The 18,037-nt window shown below is 67.1% G+C and overlaps 2 protein-coding genes across 6 annotated transcripts; both read right to left on the reverse strand.

Moving 5' to 3' along the window:
* Positions 1-3,586: 3,586 nt before the first annotated feature.
* On the reverse strand, positions 3,587-5,813 carry FAM174C (family with sequence similarity 174 member C). Of its 2 annotated transcripts, none has more exons than XM_080798377.1 (3): positions 5,403-5,813; positions 4,670-4,786; positions 3,587-3,966 (listed from the first exon to the last, which is right to left on the reverse strand). In XM_080798377.1, coding segments are annotated over exons 1-3 (405 nt in total). In that variant the 5' UTR covers positions 5,690-5,813; the 3' UTR covers positions 3,587-3,965. The 2 variants fall into 2 exon arrangements, with proteins under 2 accessions (XP_080654503.1, XP_080654502.1); XM_080798376.1 differs by having other exon boundaries at positions 3,593-4,015.
* A 722-nt stretch (positions 5,814-6,535) lies between these two features.
* On the reverse strand, positions 6,536-11,250 carry CIRBP (cold inducible RNA binding protein). 4 transcript variants are annotated; one of them, XM_080798398.1, is made up of 8 exons: positions 11,173-11,250; positions 10,062-10,170; positions 9,881-9,987; positions 9,654-9,792; positions 9,477-9,558; positions 9,297-9,367; positions 6,861-6,993; positions 6,536-6,601 (listed from the first exon to the last, which is right to left on the reverse strand). In XM_080798398.1, exons 2-7 carry the CDS (start codon positions 10,162-10,164, stop codon positions 6,989-6,991), a joined length of 507 nt encoding a protein of 168 aa, XP_080654524.1. In that variant the 5' UTR covers positions 10,165-10,170; positions 11,173-11,250; the 3' UTR covers positions 6,536-6,601; positions 6,861-6,988. The 4 variants fall into 4 exon arrangements, with proteins under 4 accessions (XP_080654524.1, XP_080654522.1, XP_080654523.1 ...); XM_080798396.1 differs by having other exon boundaries at positions 6,550-6,699; XM_080798397.1 differs by having other exon boundaries at positions 6,551-6,696.
* Between the last annotated feature and the right edge of the window lie 6,787 nt (positions 11,251-18,037).

Below are 18,037 nucleotides of genomic sequence, written 5' to 3' on the forward strand. Positions count from 1 at the left end.
GTTCTCAGTCCTCTGCCCTCCGGGGAACTCAGCTGGTCTGTTTTGGGCGTTCTGGCTTCTGGGTTTGTCCTCTTACCTGACCACGGGCACCCAAGTCCTAGGGGTGGCCCCGTGGCTCCAGAGAGCAGGGTGGGAACCTGTCCACAGCCGGTGGCCAGGGCTGGCCAAGCAGGCCCAGAGAAGCCAGAACCGGCTCGGGGTCACCTGGCAGGGCCTTCAAATACAGCCTCTGGACACCGTGGACTGCGGGCCAGGGGCTCCAGCAGCACAGGCCGGCCTCACCCAGGCTGATGGGTCTGGCTCTCCGGAGAGCACAGGGGTGGTCGCTCCCAGTGGGGAGCTCTCCCCAGGCACAGGTATGGCAGTAGGGCCATAAGCCCCGCGGCGGGGGTGGGGGGCATGCCCGGCCCAGTCCAGTGTCCTGCCTGACAAAGAGGAGCCTTCTGGAAGCTCCCTCTGTCCTCTGACTTGATGGGACCTCACAGTTGGGGCTGGGGTCTCTTCCATCAAACCCGGCAGGACTTGGACCCACAGGGCTGTGGGGAGCTGGGCGGGGCACGCCAGGCAGAGGGCCCTGCCTGACAGAGGCCCCGCGACGGCTCTGCTCATTTGCATGCAGGGGCCACCAAGGCAAGAGCCGCTGTCTGAGCGGATTTGAGCTGAAGCTCGGTTTCCTTCTGTTCTTGTCTCTCTCTCAAGGTCAGAGCCAGAGCAGGGACAGGAACAAAGGCGCGCGTCCCCCATTCAGCCTCTCTGCGCCCCCGCGGCAGCTCCTGGAGGAGGGGCCCCGTGGAGGGGAGGGCAGGGCACTCCAAGGCCTGGCCCCAGGCAACGTGGGGGCGGGGGCACAGTGGCTCCTGGGGACTCCTGTCCTGCTGGGGGCCCCTGTGGGCACCTGGAGGCCCTGACCCCGGGGCTGGCGGCCGTCTCGCCTCCGGGTGCTGCCAGCGAGGGGCGGGGGGTGTCAGCTGGGGCCAGGGATCATTCTGGGGTAAGCTTCTTCTGGAGTGAAGAGTCAGAGGTCAGGTTCCCTCTGGGGACGGGGTCAGTGTTGGGTTCAAGGCTCAGGCAAGGTCAAAGGTCATTCGGGGTTGGCCGTCAGCCCCAGGCACAGATCCAGAATAGGTCTCTGATGGGGTACGTCCCTGTCCACCTGGTCTTGGGGGTCTGCCCCAGACTCGGGGAGGGTCTTGTCTAGGCCAGGCCCAGACTGCACCCCTGACCCCCACCCCAATACCCGCCACCTGCTGCCCACAGGGTGAGTTCCCATGGCTTGGGATCAGCGCCCAGTACCCTTACGCCTTCGGAGTCTGCAGCGGCAGGGAGAAAGCCAAGGGCATGCCGGAGAAGCTTCTCGGTAAAGCACAGATCAGACCCAAGCTGCCTTGGCCTTGGCTCTAGCGGTCTGCAGCGGCCCCGGCTCGGCCAGAGGGAGACCCCACCAGAGCCAGCAGAAGAGGCCCCTCAGCTCCTGGGAAGACACCCAGGCACCCCGCCGAGGGCCGTCAGCCCGGTTCAGCCTGGCTGTGAGACATCCCTTCGGGGCCTTGAGTGACCAGATGGGGAGCTGAGGCTGGGGGCGGCTCCTGTCCTCCGTGGGAGCCCGGGACTCAAACCCGGCCCTTGGTCGTGCCCAGCGTGTGTGTCGCTGGCGACAGTGCTGGGGAATTGAGGTGCCGGGAGGGGCCTCCAGGGCTCTGGGCGGCGGATCTGTGCACCCCCTCCCTCCCGGTGCAGGGACACTGGTGTGTGTATCCGCACGCTGGCGCCTGAGTGCCCGAGGCGGAGGGGCGTTCCGAGACCCCCTCCTGCTCGGCCGCGTGCACACATGGGCCCTGGGCAGGGGCTTTCATCTCCAGCTGACAGGCCCGTCTCCTGGCTTTTAGCCGCTGAGAACTTCCTGCTAATAGTGCATTAACCTTGGCGGGGGCCGCCAATCACTCGGCGCCCACTCGGGGCTGTGGGTGCGCAGGGACGCGGCGGCTGACAGGCGTAAGGGCCGGGAAGCCGGGGGGGGCACCCCACCCTGCCCAACTGCGGTGGGCACGAGGCGGCCGGGCCTGGGGGGGACATGCAGTGTGTTCCCAGCTCCGGGTGGCAGAGCGCAGGGTCTCTCCTGACCTCATTAGAGTAATTAATGTGCCTTTTGAAGCTCGAAAAATCGCTCAGAGCTGTGGGAAAGGGGCGCAGATCACAGGACGGGAGAGCTGGGGACGGCGTCTGCGTGCCTGTTAAAAATGTGTCCCAGCGGGTCTGATACACGGGGACGGACGGAAAAGAAGAGCGAGGGGAAGAGATGACGCAGATGGAGAGATACAGACAAGCCGGCGGAGAGTCACAGTCAGAGAAAGCCGCACCAGCACAAAAACACAGAGGCAGAGACCCGTGGTGGGAACAGATGGAGAAAGAGCCAGGGCCAGAGGAGCAGGGGCTGGGACATTTCTGGGCTGCCCAGGGACGCTGGCTGTGCTGCACTTTCCCGCGGGACCCTCCATGCAAGACCTTCCCAAAGAAGAGGATGTGAGGAGCAGTCAGGGAGGACTTCCTGGAGGCAGCAGCTGGCCACCAGAGAAGAAAGGGGAAATGTGAGCCAACTTGGGGTGGGGAGGAGGCCAACTGAGATGCTGAGGGAAGCAGACTAGGGACCATCGCAAGAAACTCCGGCTGAAAGGAGCGGACCAGCTGGCTGTGGTGGCAGCAGGCAGGGAGGGGTCTGGGCTTCGCACGATGGGGAAGGTCAGCCGGCCCGGGAAGTGGACGGTCCCACGGGGCTGGCAGATCCCGAGCAGGCAGCAGGCTCTGCTCATGCCCCCGCGGACATAGGGGCAAGGTGGGGCTCAGGACAAGGCGTGAGAAACGGAGGCCCCAGCTGGCCCTATTTCCCATCTGCACCACAGGCTCTCAGGGGCAAGACAGGCCACACGCCCCCCCAGCAGGCCGGCAGGGAAGAGGCTGCATGGCACAAGGCTGCCACCTGGTGGCAGCGCCTCACAAGGACACGGCTGGGTGGCCACTGGCCAGCCCCTCTCCTGACTCTCTGGCATCAAACCTAGAGGGTGGGAGGTGTCCGGCCAGAACCGGAATCTGCCCAGAAACCGCAGCTCACAAGGAGAACGAGGCCCACGGAGAAACCCACAACCTCCTCGCAGGGGACACTTCCACAGCGCCGCGGGGGAGGGTGCGGCGGGCACGGGGACCCCAGGCCGCAGAACCTGCAGCCCCGGCACCCCCGCCCCAGGGCTCCTCGGGAAACACCCCCAAACGTGCCGGAGGTGCGAGCAGGGCCGGGCGGGGTCCTGGAGAATGGGACTCCGGCTTCAGCGGGCACAGAGAAGGGAGCCCTTGAACAAGGGCTTTGAGCTGAATGGAGGTCTCTCCGGGCCCAGAGACAACGTCCCTGAAGAACCTTGTCCAGGCAGGGGAGGCAGGTCTCCCCCAGCCCGCCGTCAACCCTGGGGGACTCCTCACTGCACCCCCAGGACAGCTGGGGACAGGTCCACAGAAGCCCGGCTCGGTCACAGATGGGCCCCCGGCCACCTGCGCGTTGTCACACAGGGTTGGGCCCGCGCAGAGCAGAGCAGCAGCTACACGTCCACGACGGCCTTTATTGTCCCCAGCCCCGTGGCAAGACGCCCCCAGACACGTTCCTCATCCCACCCCGCCCACCCACCCCGCGTTCGCTGGGGCTGCCCCATCCCCACGGAGCAGGGGGAGGGGCACCAGTCACAGTCCCGCCGTTCTCCGGGGCCTCTGATTTCCACCCAGCATCCGACATAGTCCTGTCTGCGCGAAGGGCCGAGGTGGCTTCGGGCTGAGGCGTGAGCGAGGCAGGACCCACGCGGGCTCTCGGAGTCTGTGTCAAAGCCAGCAGGAGGCTCAGAGCGGTGCACCAGACACTGGGAGCACAGTCCATCTCCTGTCCTCGCCCCGGGGCTCCTGGAAACGCCGCCTCCCTGACCGCAGCGTCTGGAGATGAGGAGCAGATGGTGAGACCCTGCTGCGCCTGGGGTCCATCCTGCAAGGGGTGAGCAGAGCCTGCACCTGTTCGGCCCCTCCACTGTGGTCCACCAAGGTCCACCACAATGACCTGCTGGGCCCTACCAGATGGCCCAGCTCCGAAAGAGGGGCCGCAGCCACAGTGGATCTCAGACCACACCAATGCCTGCCCTTGGGGCCTGAAAAACCTGAAGGGTCTCCTGGTCTCTTGGTCTCTTGGCCTCCACGCCTGCACCTCCCGCCCCAGCACAGTGGGGCTGGGGTTAGGCAGGCCCTCACTCCTGCTTCCGCCCCGTGGTGGGCTCCGTGCCCAGTGGGCCCTGATACTCCGCTGGGGCCTGGGGCCCGACCGAGGCCATCCCTGACCCAGCCCCTCCGCAGCCGCCCGCTGTTCCTTCTCCGCCCCCGACACTGACCCTGGCCTTCGGGCCGCGGCACAGCAAGAGCCCACTGGTGCACGCCCCGCAGCCCAGTGCAGCCCTGGAGAGCGGACTGACTACCGGAAGCCGGGAGCCCGCGAGCCCTGCTCGGGGCCGCACAGCGCGCAGCTGCAAGGCCAGCCCTGGGATCACAGCGAGGCCCCAGCGGCCCTCAGCCCCCGACCCTCCCACCTGGCCCACCCCGCTGCCCTGCGACAGGAGCCCCTGGCGCTGGAGGGGAGGCCCCGCGCTACCATCTCAGATTCCGCGTCTCAAAGACGACCTCCTCGTCGCTGTCCAGCGATGCCGTCTCCGCGGGGTCGTCGCTGCTGGCCAGCAGGCCATACCTCCGCCGCTGCGGCTTCTTCAACCTGCAAGCAGGCCCAGGCAAGTTCGGGGGCCGCGCGCGGGCGCGTCCAGGGCCGGGGTGCTGACACCCCGTCCTGCTTCGCGCCCGCCCCGCGGCCGGACCCCTTCAAGCCGCGCCACGGAGCTGCCTAGTCTGCGCGCTGCCCTCGCGCTCCGCCCGCCATAGGGACTCTCCGTGGCTCCGACGGTCCTCACGGAGGCCCGGCTCGGGGAGGGGCCCCGCTCCCGGCCCTCCCGCCACGCGCAGGAAGGGGACACGGCTCCGCGGTCACCGGAGCCCGGGAAGGGCCTGTCCGGGGGGGTCTGGGCACGCTCGGCGCCGCGGGCAAACGCTCCCCGGAGGACCCCGCCGGCCAACGCGGGGGCGACGCAGCCGAGGTCCACCACGGACGCGCAGCCCGCGGCGCCGCCGCGCAGGCAGCCGCAGAGGGGCGGGGCCCACGCCGCCCCCGCCCCCGCCCCGCCCCGCCCCGCCCCGCCCCGCCCCGCTCCCGTGACGAGCGCGCGCCGCGCCGCCAGTCCGCGCCGAGGGGCGGGGCTTGTCGCAGACACGTGAGGCGCCAGGCACTCAACGACTGGCCGCGGCCGGGCGGCGGGGGCGGGGCGCGGCGCACGCACCTGAACGCCCGGATGAGGAAGTAGAGCGCGGCCAGGCCGCTGAGGCCCGTGAGCACGTAGAAGGAACGCAGCAGCGCTGAGCCCGGCGAGCCCGGCGGCCGCGAGTACGTGCTGTTGTGCGGCGAGCCCGGCTGGCTCCCGTTCGTCACGGCGGGCGTTGGCGACAGCGTGGCTTGCGCGGGGCGCGGCGACGGGGGCGCGGCCTCCTCGGCTCCGCACAGCAACGCCCGCAGCAGCAGCAGCAGCAGCAGCAGCAGGAGCGGCGGCGGCGGCACGCGCGGCCCCATGGCCCGGCGGAAGCGGTGGCTGCGCCCCGCCTCCGCGAGCAGTTGTCACTCAGTGGCGCGGGGGCGGTGCCAGCCAATGGGGCGCGGGGGCGGGGCCTAACACCCGCAGAGACCCGCCCCCACCGCGCGGCTCCCCGGGTACTCCTGGGCGGGGCCCGCAGGGCGCTGTGCTAGGCCTGCTGCGCGCGCACCTCGGGCTCCCCGGCCCCCGGCCCGCCCGCGCCTCCTCCCTGGGGAAGCGCTCTCCGCACGCACAGTGGGATCCAAGCCCATGGCCCGCAACACACGCGTGGGGCAGTGCTCTCCAGGCGCTCGGTCCCGGGACCTGCGGCTGTCCTCACCCTGGGCGGAGGGTGGGGATCCAGCTGGTGAGGGCACCTGGCTCTCACGGGCCGCAGGCTACACTGACCAGGCTCTGCGCTCCCTGCCATCACCCTCCCCACCCCACTGGGAGCTGAGGTGCGCAGCCCACGGCCCACGGCAGCGCCACCAAGGGTCAGCCCCAGTGCTCTGCACCCCAAGACGGGGGCAGGAGGCAACCAGCGCAGAAAGCAAGCTCCGCCCTGCAGGGAACTCAAAATGGGAAGCTCTGGGGGTCCCTATACCAAGACCCCGGGGGTGGGGGGGTGCCTGCCTCAGATGAGGGGAGCTGGGGACCACCACCACCTGGCACCCTGCCTGCTGCCCCTCCGAAGCCACAAGAACCGCCCAAGGAGACAACCGAGTGACCAGGTGGTCATTCCTGCTTGGCCTCAGTTTGGGCCCCGAACAAAGGCCGGAGACGGTTTCTCTGGCAGAGTCCCCGAAGTCCCTCTCCACCCCAGGCTCTGCCAAAGCCTGCCCCAAGCCAAACTCAGATTTCCGTGTGGACACACCAGGCCTTTATTCAAATCCAACGTCCACGTCCCGCTCCTGTCGAGGGAGAGTACTAGCTTCAGTGCACGCTGGCACACACCTGGTCCTCCCGGCCACGTGAACCCAGCACCTCAGCCTCCCCAGGGATGCACCTGCTGGAAAACAAGAAGCAGGGGGGGTAAGGAGGGATCCAGTGGGAAGCCCAACCTCTGGCTGGGGTCACAGTGGGGCAAATCAGGAGAGGAGAACCCACTGGATAGGCCGGGCACAACCAGGACCAAGGGGCCTCGCTCACCCACCCCAGAAGAGCACTTACAGGTACGTGGTCGGAGGTAAGCAGCCATGCCTCTCCGGCTCTTGCTTCCAGGTGACGGCCCTCCTGGGACATCGACCCCAGATCATCACTGCTCTCTGGCCACCCTTCCAAGTCACACTGGCTTCCTTTCAACCTGCCAAAGCAAAGAAGCGTTATGCCCAGTGTCCCCGCTACGGCTCGCATCTGCCCCGCCCCCCCCACCATCCACAGCTCCCAGGAGGGTCTCAAGCTAGTCATCGGGGGCATCCCAGCAGCGGCCCCGTCACAGGCTGGCGTGCCCAGGGTGGGCCTGCGCCTTTCCGATGGGCCAGGCCACGTTCCAGCCCTCAGCAGAGCCAGCTACCCAACTGGGACGGAGCTGCTTAGAGAAGAGCGTGGGCTCTGGGAAAAACTCGTGGCGGCAACAGACATCAGAGAAAGCTAGTTAGGAGCCTGCGTAAGGAGGTCTGGAAAAGACGGTCAATTGATGAACAAAAATTCCAAAAACCAGGGCGTTCGGTGGCCTCCAATCCTGCTTACGGATCGAACCTATTCCTGAGGCGTGACTGCCCGGCCGCGCGCCTGGCTGCAGGTGGGGAAGGGTCAATGGCCAAGGTCTGACTTTAGTGCTAGCTTGATTAAAAAAAAAAAAAAAGGAAAAAGGAAAAAAAATGGAAAAGAAAAAACCGTCCAAGGAGCATTCCCCAGGTACATAACTCTACTTTCAAACGAGCTCTCAACGAGAGGAGGGATGCGGACACGAGCGAAAGGAGTTACCTCGAATTACAGGGCTACTTCCACATATGAGCTAGCCAAGGGAGCAGCTTGCGTCTCAGAGGGTTCTGTTGGGCGCACAACACTTCTGTCCTCCGAGGGGCTGCAGCTTCCATAGGCTAGCGGTGAAAGCTCAGAACTTGTAAAGCGACAGCAGAGCTAGCTAACGAGCCGGTCAGTCTGCGGTCGCCCAGGGACGCTGCCTGCTGCCCGCTCTCTGGCCTGCCTCTGAACTAAGGCGGTCTGGGTCGGCGTCACGTGCCCGAGCGTCCACCGGCCCTGCTAAACTGCTCTCTCCCCGTCACCCACCTCCTCGCTCGCCTACACCGGGACCAATGGCAGTCCGCTGTCACACGGGGCCCGGCAAGCATCCGTCTGTCCTGCCCTCACTGTCTAGCTCTCCAGGGGCCTCAGGCAGGACTGGCAGACCTCCTCCTCAAACTGCTCTCCGCTCCGTTCCAACTGCCTCGACCCGGAGCAGGGAGTGTGTTGTGCAATGAAAGGGAAATTGTCAGAGCAAGGTTCATTTCAGACGGTCTTTTAATCGGCTTCGTAAAGCCAAAGAAAACTGCGTACAAGAATTCCTTAACCACTTCAAATACAACATCGATAAGATATGCATACGTCTTCCAGTAAAAAAGGACATATAAATAAACATTTTCAAGAACCTCTCGAGGGACGTCTGCGATCTACTGCGGGTCATACATAGCATAGAAGGGCCGTTCACGCCAGGCCCAGGGCAGCCGGAGCGCCTCTGTGGCTGCCGCAGGACGGGTCCTACCACGCGACACTCAGAAACGTTACACAGAGTTGGAAAAAGCCACAGCGTGCTCAGCTTCCGACAAAAAGCGGATTCAGAGTCCGTTCAATCTTAAGAGAAGAGACCGGGGCACCCAACTTCAGGGGCCTGACCCCGCTAAAAAGAGGAACAAAAGCGGCAACACAACCCCCAATGATTTCCTAAAAAACTTATGGCTCCTGGTAGAAACAACAAAGGAAAATCTGAAGTGCTTTTCAAAACGTTTTTAAAACCCTTAAAAACGGACAACGCTTCCTTAAAAAGAAAGGTCTAGCAATGAGGCCATCTGGGGGTCAGAAGCAGTCAGGCTGTGTTTGACAAGATCAGAACCGATAAGACTACAAAAGTGGGGTACAAGGAGGTGTGTTCACTACACATCAACGATTCAGCGAAGCTCCCAAAATCTTTAAATATACAGCCATTGGAAGGACGATCTTGAGCAGGAAGGATTTTTACTCGTTGTGTGTAGCTGAGAACAAGAAGCAGGTACAGTGTAAAAGCACTGAAGCGCGCGGCAAGATGCAGCATTCCACTCCCGGGTCGGACCTGGAGGGCTCGGCCCTAGAGCCTCGGGAGTCACCAACCCCCCGACGGCTGAGGGCAGGGCGGCAGGGCCCGGGCGGCCGCACATGCACAGGTGCTGCCCGCTCGGGGTGGGGGGGGGCCCTCACTCTCCCTTTCCTCCTCAGTCAGTCTGGTTTTGCCTTTACGTTTTGGAGTAGAGACGGCGGCTGGCACAGAGACCCAGAAGGCAGTCTTGTCCCTTACGGGCAAGTACAGTGGCAGAGTCTGAGTGTCGCTTGCCCTCAGAGTCTGAGGGCGCCAAGGCTTACTGAGCTCCCACCGCAGGCCCCGCAGGGTGGTGCCCTCGGAGCACGACTTACCGTAACTGTCGTAGCTGTCTCTGTAGGACCCGCCGGAGCTTCGGTCACCATAGCCGCCACCTTGACTCCGGCTGAAAAAAAAGACACTTCAGGCCACTCACGCCACCCGCCTGACCGCCCTGCGCCAGCACCCGGAGGGCAGCCTCGCCCCCCGCCCCGGGGGCAGGACTCAGGCACCACCTGCTGTAGTAGTCTCTGGAGCCTCCGTAGCCCCCACTCCTGGACTCAAACCGGCTCCCCCCGTAGCCTCGGTCCCCTCCTCCTGCAGCCAGGGACAAGGAAGTGGTGAGTCCACTGCCTACCAGCACCAACCCACCAGGCTCCCGAGGGCCCAGGCCCTGAGCATGCAGCACTCACCTCTGGAGAACCCACGGCCCCGGCCTCGGCCCCCTCGGAAGAAGCCCCGGCCCCCCGCGGAGCCACCTCGATACCCACGGGACCGGTTGTCGGACGACTTGCCAGCCTGGTCTACCCGGATCTGTCGCCCGTCCACGGACTGGAAGCGGAGACGGCGCAGTCAGCCTCCACCCACCCCGCCTGCTCTGCACACCCCGACCCGCACCCCCGGGTGCAGCCGCCCTCACCTTCCCGTTCATGGCCATCATGGCGTCCTTGGCGTCGTCGATGTTCTCGAAGGTGACAAAGCCAAACCCTCGCGACCGCTGGGTCTCCCTGTCTTTCACGACCACCACTGTCCGGGAGAGACGCGGGGTCTGCACTCAGCCCTCCCCGGCGGCCCCGCCCGGCCCCCGGCGCCCGCCTCACCTTCGGAGATCTGCCCGTACTTGGAGAAGACCTGCTCCAGCGACTGCTCGTTGGTGTCGAAGCTGAGCCCGCCGACGAAAAGCTTGCCTTCGTCCGATGCCATGGCGGCCTGCGGCAAACGCGGGTGAGACCCCGGGACCGCCGGGGCCGTCACGGGCCCCCAGCCCACTTCGCGCAAACGCCCGTGGCGTGTGGGATGAACGCCGCGACCCTGCCCGCCCGCCTCCGGTGCACGCCGGGACGGCTGGGTTCACAGGGGCCCCGCGCCTGCTCTGCGCACAGCCCCGCCCCCCCCGCCGCGGGCTGCGGGCTCCCCGCGGGCCGGCGCTGCACCGCGGCCGCCCGGGCTGTCCAGGCCGAGGGCCCCAGGGACGGCTACGGCGGGACACCTCAGGAGGGCGTCGGCCTCCATCGTGAGCTGCTGCGCGCAGCCCGGGCTTCCCCTTCGTGAGCAGGACCATGGGGTGGGGAGGGGCAACGTGCTTGGTCCACTGTGGGGCCCTGTGAGGGGCGAGGGGCGGGGGCTGGGCACTGGGCGCGGGGGCCTCCCACGTGGAGCCTGACGTGTGGGGCTGCGGCCCGCTTGGGCCGACTCTTCCCGGCTGGGAGAAACCCCGCCGAGCAGCGCCGGAAGCACCGGCCAGAACGCGCGGCGGGCCGCGCCTCTCGGACCCTAACTCGGGGAACTGGAAGAGCGCCGGGCCTGCGCGGCCCTCGCGCGACTCCAACGGGAAACCGGGAGCGGCGGCCCTGGCCACGCATCGTGGCCCCGCCCACCGCCGCGCGCATGCGCCCCGCGCACGCCCTGCGCCACTCCATCCGGGCACCCGGCACTCCCGCCATTTCGCTGGGTGCAGCCTCGCGCTCACGGCCGCCATTTTGCGGTGGCGTCCCGCTCGCGGAGAGCCGGGCCCGAGGGAAGAACGCTCTCCGGCCACAGCTTGGCCTGGTGTCCCGCTGCCCATCGCCGCCGGCGGGGCGGACTCCACCCCGGGCCCGCCCCGGCGCCGCCCCCGCCCAGGGGCGTGCCGCCGCCGTCCCGCCTCCTCCGGCCGGCCGCAGGCCGCTTGCCGCCCCGGGCCCGCGGAGCCGGTGCCGCCAGGGCCCTCACCACTGAGTCGGGAAGGTCCCTGACGCAGGCGGGAACAAGGCGCAGCACAACGAGCCAAGCCTCCTAACGCGCGACTGAGGGGGGGGCGTCGAGCGCCCGGCCTTAAGTACGCCGCCGCGGGTCCCCGCCCCCCCTGCCCTGCGCCAGCCAATCCGAGGGCTCGGCAGCCGCAGCCGCACCTCATATTCATGAGGCAGGGGCTGGGCTTGTCCCGGCTCCTCCCCCCTCCCGTGCGCGCGGGTTCCGGGCGCGATAATTGGCGAGGACGCGCCTCGCCCGCGACCCGGAGGCGGGCGCGGCGCGCGGCGGGGCGGAGCTGACCCACTACAGCATGCCCGCCCCCACCCCACCTCCCGGTCTTTGGTGGGGAACAAAGAGGTCTCTGGAGGCCAAGGCCCCAAACCTCCGGGGCATCTCCTGGTGTGGCTCGAACTCAGACTTGGCGCTCCGTTCCGGCAGTCGCCGCCAATGCAGCCTTGGCCAAGTCCCTATGCCCACGGAGCCCCAACTGTCAGTTCACCTGAACCCTGACATCATTCTGATATCCACGCCAAATAACCGGATGCCCTGGTACTCCCGGGACCCCACTACTTCATGGAGTGGGCCCCAATGCCACCCCAAACCCCAAGACTGAGACAACCCCACGTGTGTGGATCCCAATACTCACCAAGCTCCCATTTCCTCCTACTTCTCAACTTTGGGGCACCCCGATCGGACGCCACCTGCTTTGCCTACAAACCTCCACCAGCACCCACACCTACTTCCACCCCAACCCTGACGTCTGCTTGGTGCTGTGCCCACACCCCCACACTCACCTAGACAGACACCTCTGTGCAGTGCACCTCCGGATGGGAGGCTGACCCCCTCCTGGGCACCCAGCCCATCACTGGGGCCAGCACTGCACCCAACATTGGTCTCAACCCTTGGCCTCCTCTCCAGCATGCACTCCGGCTTCCTGCCTGCACACGGAACAGACTCATTACCCGTGGTGGGGTGAGCAATGCTCTCTTCCTCTCCTGTCTGGGGGTTCCGAGACCTCTGCTATCAGGAGGACAAGCTTTGCAGGGACCCTCACCTGCAAGATTGCTCTTGGAGAGTCCCAAGGCCACTTTATGGGAGCCCCTGTGTGGCCACCATTTGCCCCCGTGCAGGCTTTGGCTTGTGTTGTCTCTGGTGACCCTGGACGCCTCCATGGGATGGAAAAAACTAGTGCAGAACCCTGCCTGCCTGCCCTGCTCTAGACAGTCTTCAGAGGGTAGACGCCCTGCAGAGGAGTTGGGGTATTTGGGAACAGAGGGCCCCCCTGCTTTGTTGCCCACCGCAGAGAAGTTCCAGCCCTGCTCCAGGCCTCCTCAGACTTGCTGACACCCTCAGGCGGGCCTCGCTGACCAAGGGACACAGGCAAGGACATGGTCCCCTGTGACAAGATCACTGGGACCCCTCCTCCGTCCAGGAGCACCCTCCTGCAGAGAAGCTCCTGACTCATTGCCCCCCCCCCCCCGTCGCTGCCCCGTGCCACAGCCCTCCCCGTCAGAGGCAGCCCGCTGCTGCGTCAGCCTCTCACGCAGGGTGGTTATTAAAAGGAGCAAAAAGAGACGCCAGCTCTCAGCTCCCTCCGCCTCCCAGCCCGCGTGGAGGGGGGCCGGCGGGCTGGGGCCAGGCCAGCCCAACCCGGGAGCACTTGCCCGCCACCCTTTTTGGTGGGCTCCCCTAGCGAAGTCAGGTCAAGGGCTCCTGGCTCCAGCCCAGACCTGGTGTCCCCGCAGCCTTGGCGGCCCAGAATCATTCCGCGGCCTAGGCCCCGCCCCCCTGCTCCGCGGTTCGGAGTCTGCCTTCCCCCGGTTTTGTGAAGCGCTCCGCTCATTCATCCCTTCCTTCCACCAGCACACGGTTATTAAACATTTACTACGAGCCTGTTGCTGCGTCTCCATGTATACCCACGACTGCCCCGGGTTCCCATCTCAGAAAGGACCCATGCCTGGGGACACCTGTGGCCGACTCTGCCCGCTCTGGGCATCGTGCGGGGACTGCGTGCTGGCGTCTCAGGTGTGCGGCCCGTCTCCGTCCCCGCCTGCATCCCTGTGGTTTCCCGCATCTGCTTTTCCGGGGGGGGGGGTGCGTCTCACACCTTCCTCGCCGTCGCGGCCGCTGCGCCACGCTCTCCCCACGGACACGAGGCGGCGCTGCGGCCTCGCGGTCACCGCAGCCGGGGGCTCCGGTCCCGCCGCGTGCTCCAGCGTGGGACGGGGTCCTCGTCCCGCCCAAAGGCCTGACCCCGCGCCTCTGCCAGCGCGCTGGGAGGGGCGGGTGGCGGAGGGGGGTGGGAGGACGGGTCTCAAAATAGCCGCGGGCAGGGGAGAGGCTGCTATTCGCGGCCTGGACGCGCGGTGCTCGCCGCCTGCCCGGCGGGACGGGGATTAGGCCGGGAGGTCCCCGTCGGCGCGTCTACAAATCGCCCCTCCGTGGAGGGGGCGCCCGCCTCCGGGACCACTTCTCCCACCGCGGTCCAGCCGCTCCCCGCCTGGACTCCCCCCCCCACCGCGGACGTCGCCGTGGAGACGAGGGCGGGGCCATCTCGCTCCCGCGGCGCCCCCTCCGCCTTCCCGCCGGGCCGGGCCTCGGGACGCCGGGTCCTCCCCCGACCCTGGCTAATGACCGGGCGGGAGGCGGTAATGAGCGTCTGGGTCCCGGACGGGCGTTGGCCGGGATGAAAGGCGCGTGGGGGGTGGGGGGGGCACGACCCTCGGGCCGCGTAATTATCGCCCCCTCCCGGCCGGCCAGGCGGGGGCCGGGACGGTGCACCTGGCGGCCTCCCGGCGGGGGCGCACAAGCGGGACCGTCCTGGCAGAGACTCGCTGGCCCGCCCGGTCCAAACCCGCAGGGCCCAGAGCCAGGGTGGGGGAAGCGGAGACTGGATGAGTGTGCGCGTTGCCAGGTGTGGTGCACATGTGTGCCGGTGAGCTGGGAGTCGTGGGTAAACAGACACAAGGATGGCAGGGGACCGTGCCCGTGTGGATGCAAAAGCGGGCCTGTGTGTGCCCGGGGCCGGAAGTGTGTGGACAGCGCTCTGTGCGAAGACACGAGGGGGCGTACACGGACTCCGGAGCGTGTGCATAAGGGACACGGACGTGGGATCAGTCATGGACAGGCCTGCGTGTGCGCGACTCCCGGGCAGGCCTCACAGAGAGGTGGGCACCCCCGTGGTTGGGGGCGTGACTCTTGCCCCTGGGGTGGGCCGTTGTGCTTTGTGTCAGCAGCGGCCAGGGTCTGGCAGGGCAGAGGACAGCTGCAGGAGGCCCGAAGCCCGGCAGAGTCAAACTGTCCCCCCCCACCCCCCCACCCCACTCTGGCTCCTACCTGCAGGAGGTGTGGGCCCTCCCCCGTCTCTGAGGCCCCAGGTGGCCGCTGACTGTGGCCGCAGGAAGCTCAGCCCTTGCCGCCCTGCAGCGCTAGAAGGGGCTGCCCCTGGCCTCAGTTTCCCTCCTGCTCCGAGGAAGGGGTCTCCGCAGTGGAGAATGTGCACGACAGAGGATGGGGGGAGGCACCCAGGGGAGCCCCCTGTGAGTGAAGGCCCAGGACCACAGAGGCTGGCACCGCCCTGCTCCCGCCCTGGCTCCCACCCCAGGGTTTTGAGGGCCGGGCACCGGATGGTTTGTGGCCATCAGCACAGACTGTGGGGTGGGGCCTAGAGGGGCCACAGAGACACAAGGCCTCTGGATGTCACACTCCGGACCCTCGGGTTTGCGCGTTTGCTCTTTTTTGTACTCCGGATGCCCCAGAGGCCCAGACAGTGACCCTGTCCTTTCTGCAGAGGGTCCCGGAGGTGCGTGTCTGGTGGACAAACACCCAAGTACATCAAACATGTGCCAGATGCCTGAGAAACGCCAGGCCTTGCGCACAAAGACCCCTCTGTGTGCTCATGAAAACCCTGAGGCTTGCCTTGGTGGGGGCCGGGGCCACAGCCCGCTGGATTTTGAGGCTGGGGAGGGGCTCAGGTTCACACCACCCCACCCCCCGCAGGTAGGAGGAGCTGTCCCCCGCAAGTGTGCTATCCACTCACTTGACCTTGGCCCCACACTCAAGATGTCACCCACACACAGCCTCCCTGTGGGCACAAGGAGGGGCAGAAGGACCCCTTCCGGGGGCTCGTGGCTCCATGGCAACACCCGAGCAGCCCGAGGGAGACAGAGTGCCCCCGTCCTGTGGCAGCTGCCAGGGGCTCAGGGAAGACAGTTGTGTCCGTGTGGCTGGGCAGCCCCAAGCGTCCGCAGCACGAGTGCTGGTGTCCCACAACTGTCTAGCTCTTCCTTGAAGGTCAGTGAGGGCCGGGTGCCCTGCTGGGCAGGCTGGTGTGGCCAGGCCCCTCTCAGGGCCTCAGCTGCCCACGTGAGACGTGGGTGCAGCGGCAGGGATTCCTGGGGTCCGCGAGGGTGAACAGCGACAAGAGCCCCCCAGGAGGCACTTGGGGTTTTCTGCCCTTTCTTCTGTCACAGGCACACGGGAAATGGTCTGACGCTCATGCCCCTTCGTCCAGGTCCCAGCAGGGATGGAGTGAGTGAGGGCGCGCACCGCACCTGTCCCCAGCCCAGCTCAGCAGCTCTCTGCCTCTCTCGCAGGCCTACAGCCACGGAGGGTATGGTGGGCCGGAGTGTGCGGCTGGAGGGTGGGCCGTGTTCTGGGAGCTGTGGGTGACAAGTCTCTGAGGCTCTGAGTGCCTGCCCTGCCGGGTGTGACTTTCAATTCTGCGGTTTTCTTAAGGGAGGTCTTGGTCCAGGGTGAGAATGGGCGGGGGGGGGGGCATTGTTTTGAAAATCATAGTGTCGAGGGACTTTATGGTGGCATCAAAGTGTGAGTGGGGCTGTGTGGGGGGGGGCCCAGGAGCCTGGCACTCAGGTGGGAATCGGTATCGGGCCCCTAACTGTTGGAGGGTGCACTTCTCCAGAGCGTGGGCGAGAGGGCGGGTTGGCGGCGGGGGGTGGGGGGGCGTGTGTGGGAGGTGGGCCCGTGGGCAGTGTCTGGGGGGTGCGGCGCGGGCGGTCTGCTCGCAGCCAGCTGTCTAGACCCCTGCTCCCCCTGCCTGCGGGCAGCCCCGCCCACATTCCGGAGGAGGGGGGGTGCCCCCTACAGCCCCTGCCGGCACCCCAACCTCTGACCCAGCCCTAGCCCACTCCCTCCAGCAGCAGCTGGCTCCAGGGAGGGGCAGCCAGGCGGGGGTGGAGGCTGGAATGTGTGCCGGGGGTGATGGAGGGCTCACCCCTCCGGGGAGGGGGCGGAAGTGGGGGAGGAGTCGGCGGGACAGGGACCCAGATACCAACAGAGACAGACGGAGACACTGAGGGAGGCCAGCAGAGGAGAGGACAACCCGCCGCCCGCAGGACTGGCAGAGAAGGAAGTAGATAGGGGGCAGAACTAGAGGGGACAAGGAGAGGCGGCAAGCCAGAGACAGGGACCTGGAGGGAGGGCCGTCACAGGGCAGGGCCCCAGGTGACAGCAGCCCCGCCCCCACACTGGGGCTGGGCTGCTCCCCCGTCCCGGGTCACACCAGAGGCTGCCTGTCCCCTGCCCTCCTAGGGCTGGGTAGCCGTGGGTGGGGCTGGAGTCAAGACTCCTGGGTTGGGCCCCAGCACCCCTGGCTGTGGCTTGGTAACTCCCAGTCCCCAGGCGCCCAGAGAAGCAGGTCCCACTGGGCCTGGTGGGGGCGGCTGTGCCCAGGGCACGGTGCTGGGGCTGCGGGAGCTGGCCCCGACGGGATGCCGCTCACTCCTGTCTCCCCACATGGCTCCTTGCCAGAGGCTGGCTCCTCCCCAAGCCAGGCCCTGACCCTGGCCTTTGGCATTTCAAAACCGTGGAGCCAACCCCAATTATCCATTTGGCCACCCCCAGGGGACTCTGGCCTGGAGCAGAAAGCAGCGACCCCAGTGACCTTCTCCTGCTTGCCCACGGCGGCCGCATCCACTAGGAGTGCTGTCCACCGGGACCCAAGCCTCCAGTCCAGACTCCACAGCTTGGCAGCCACACCAGTCCACCCGGCCCGACCCTCGACGGAGTCTTGCGCCTGCCCAGCGGGGGGCTACCCCGGACCAGAAGTTCCCCACCCGGCGGGGCCTGCTCCTGTTCCCACCGACCGCTGCCTGCTCCGAGGGGACCCCTGATCACAGCAAAACGTGCTCCCGCTAGCCTCCCGCGGCCCCCTTGCCGACCACCTCCGCCGCCTTCGGACAACGCTCCACCCGGCGCTCCAGGCCCAGGCCCGGCCGTCCAGCCACCTGGATGTTCTGGGCCCTCCTCCCCCCCGGGGCCCCTCTCAATCCCCAGCCACCGATTTGGGGAATCACCCCCTTCGGGTCCTCGCCTCGGCGTTTGTCTCCTCTCCCCCAGCTAACTTCGCAGCTGTTACCAATACACCTGCTCGCGCGTCTCCGGGTCGTGGCGCGCGCGGTCTCCCACCTAGGGGCACCCCTTCCCTCTTCCAACGCTTGGCAAACTCCTATTCCTTTGGCAAAGCCTCAGGCCGGGGGCGCCCACCCCCCGCCCGGGGGCCGCGTGCTCCCCCAACCCGGAGGTCGCGCCGCCGAGCCGAGGAGGGGGCAGCACACAACGCCGGGACGGGGAAGGAGGGGTGCGAGCGAGCGCGCCGGTGCGGGGGTCCACGTGCGGCGCCCTCCGCTACACCCCCTCTTCCGTCCGGGCGCTGCGGAGCCGTCAGACCCTCGGCGCGCCTCCCGCCCCCCAAGTTTGCAGACGCGCGACCGCAGGGGAGGGCCCCCCTCCGCCTCCGCGCCGCGCTTGCGCACTCGGCTGGCCCGGGCGCGGTCCCACCCCCCGGCGCGGACGCCACGCTGCCATTGGTGCGCGCGGAAGAACG

The sequence above is a fragment of the Martes martes genome (assembly GCF_963455335.1).
Source record: "Martes martes genome assembly, chromosome: 1".
In the NCBI taxonomy this organism is placed as follows: domain Eukaryota; kingdom Metazoa; phylum Chordata; class Mammalia; order Carnivora; family Mustelidae; genus Martes; species Martes martes.

Coding starts and splice junctions, on each gene's coding strand:
- FAM174C (XM_080798376.1), bottom strand. CDS start 5,689: ATGGGGCCGCGCGTGCCGCCGCCGCCGCTCCTGCTGCTGCTGCTGCTG. Junction 4,787..5,402: donor TTCCTCATCCGGGCGTTCAG/GTGCGTGCGCCG, acceptor GCCTGCTTGCAG/GTTGAAGAAGCCGCAGCGGC. Junction 4,016..4,669: donor GAGACGCGGAATCTGAGATG/GTAGCGCGGGGC, acceptor CACCCCTTGCAG/GATGGACCCCAGGCGCAGCA.
- CIRBP (XM_080798395.1), bottom strand. CDS start 10,164: ATGGCATCGGACGAAGGCAAGCTTTTCGTCGGCGGGCTCAGCTTCGAC. Junction 9,793..9,880: donor TGATGGCCATGAACGGGAAG/GTGAGGGCGGCT, acceptor CTCCGCTTCCAG/TCCGTGGACGGGCGACAGAT. Junction 9,368..9,476: donor TCCAGAGACTACTACAGCAG/GTGGTGCCTGAG, acceptor CTTTTTTTTCAG/CCGGAGTCAAGGTGGCGGCT.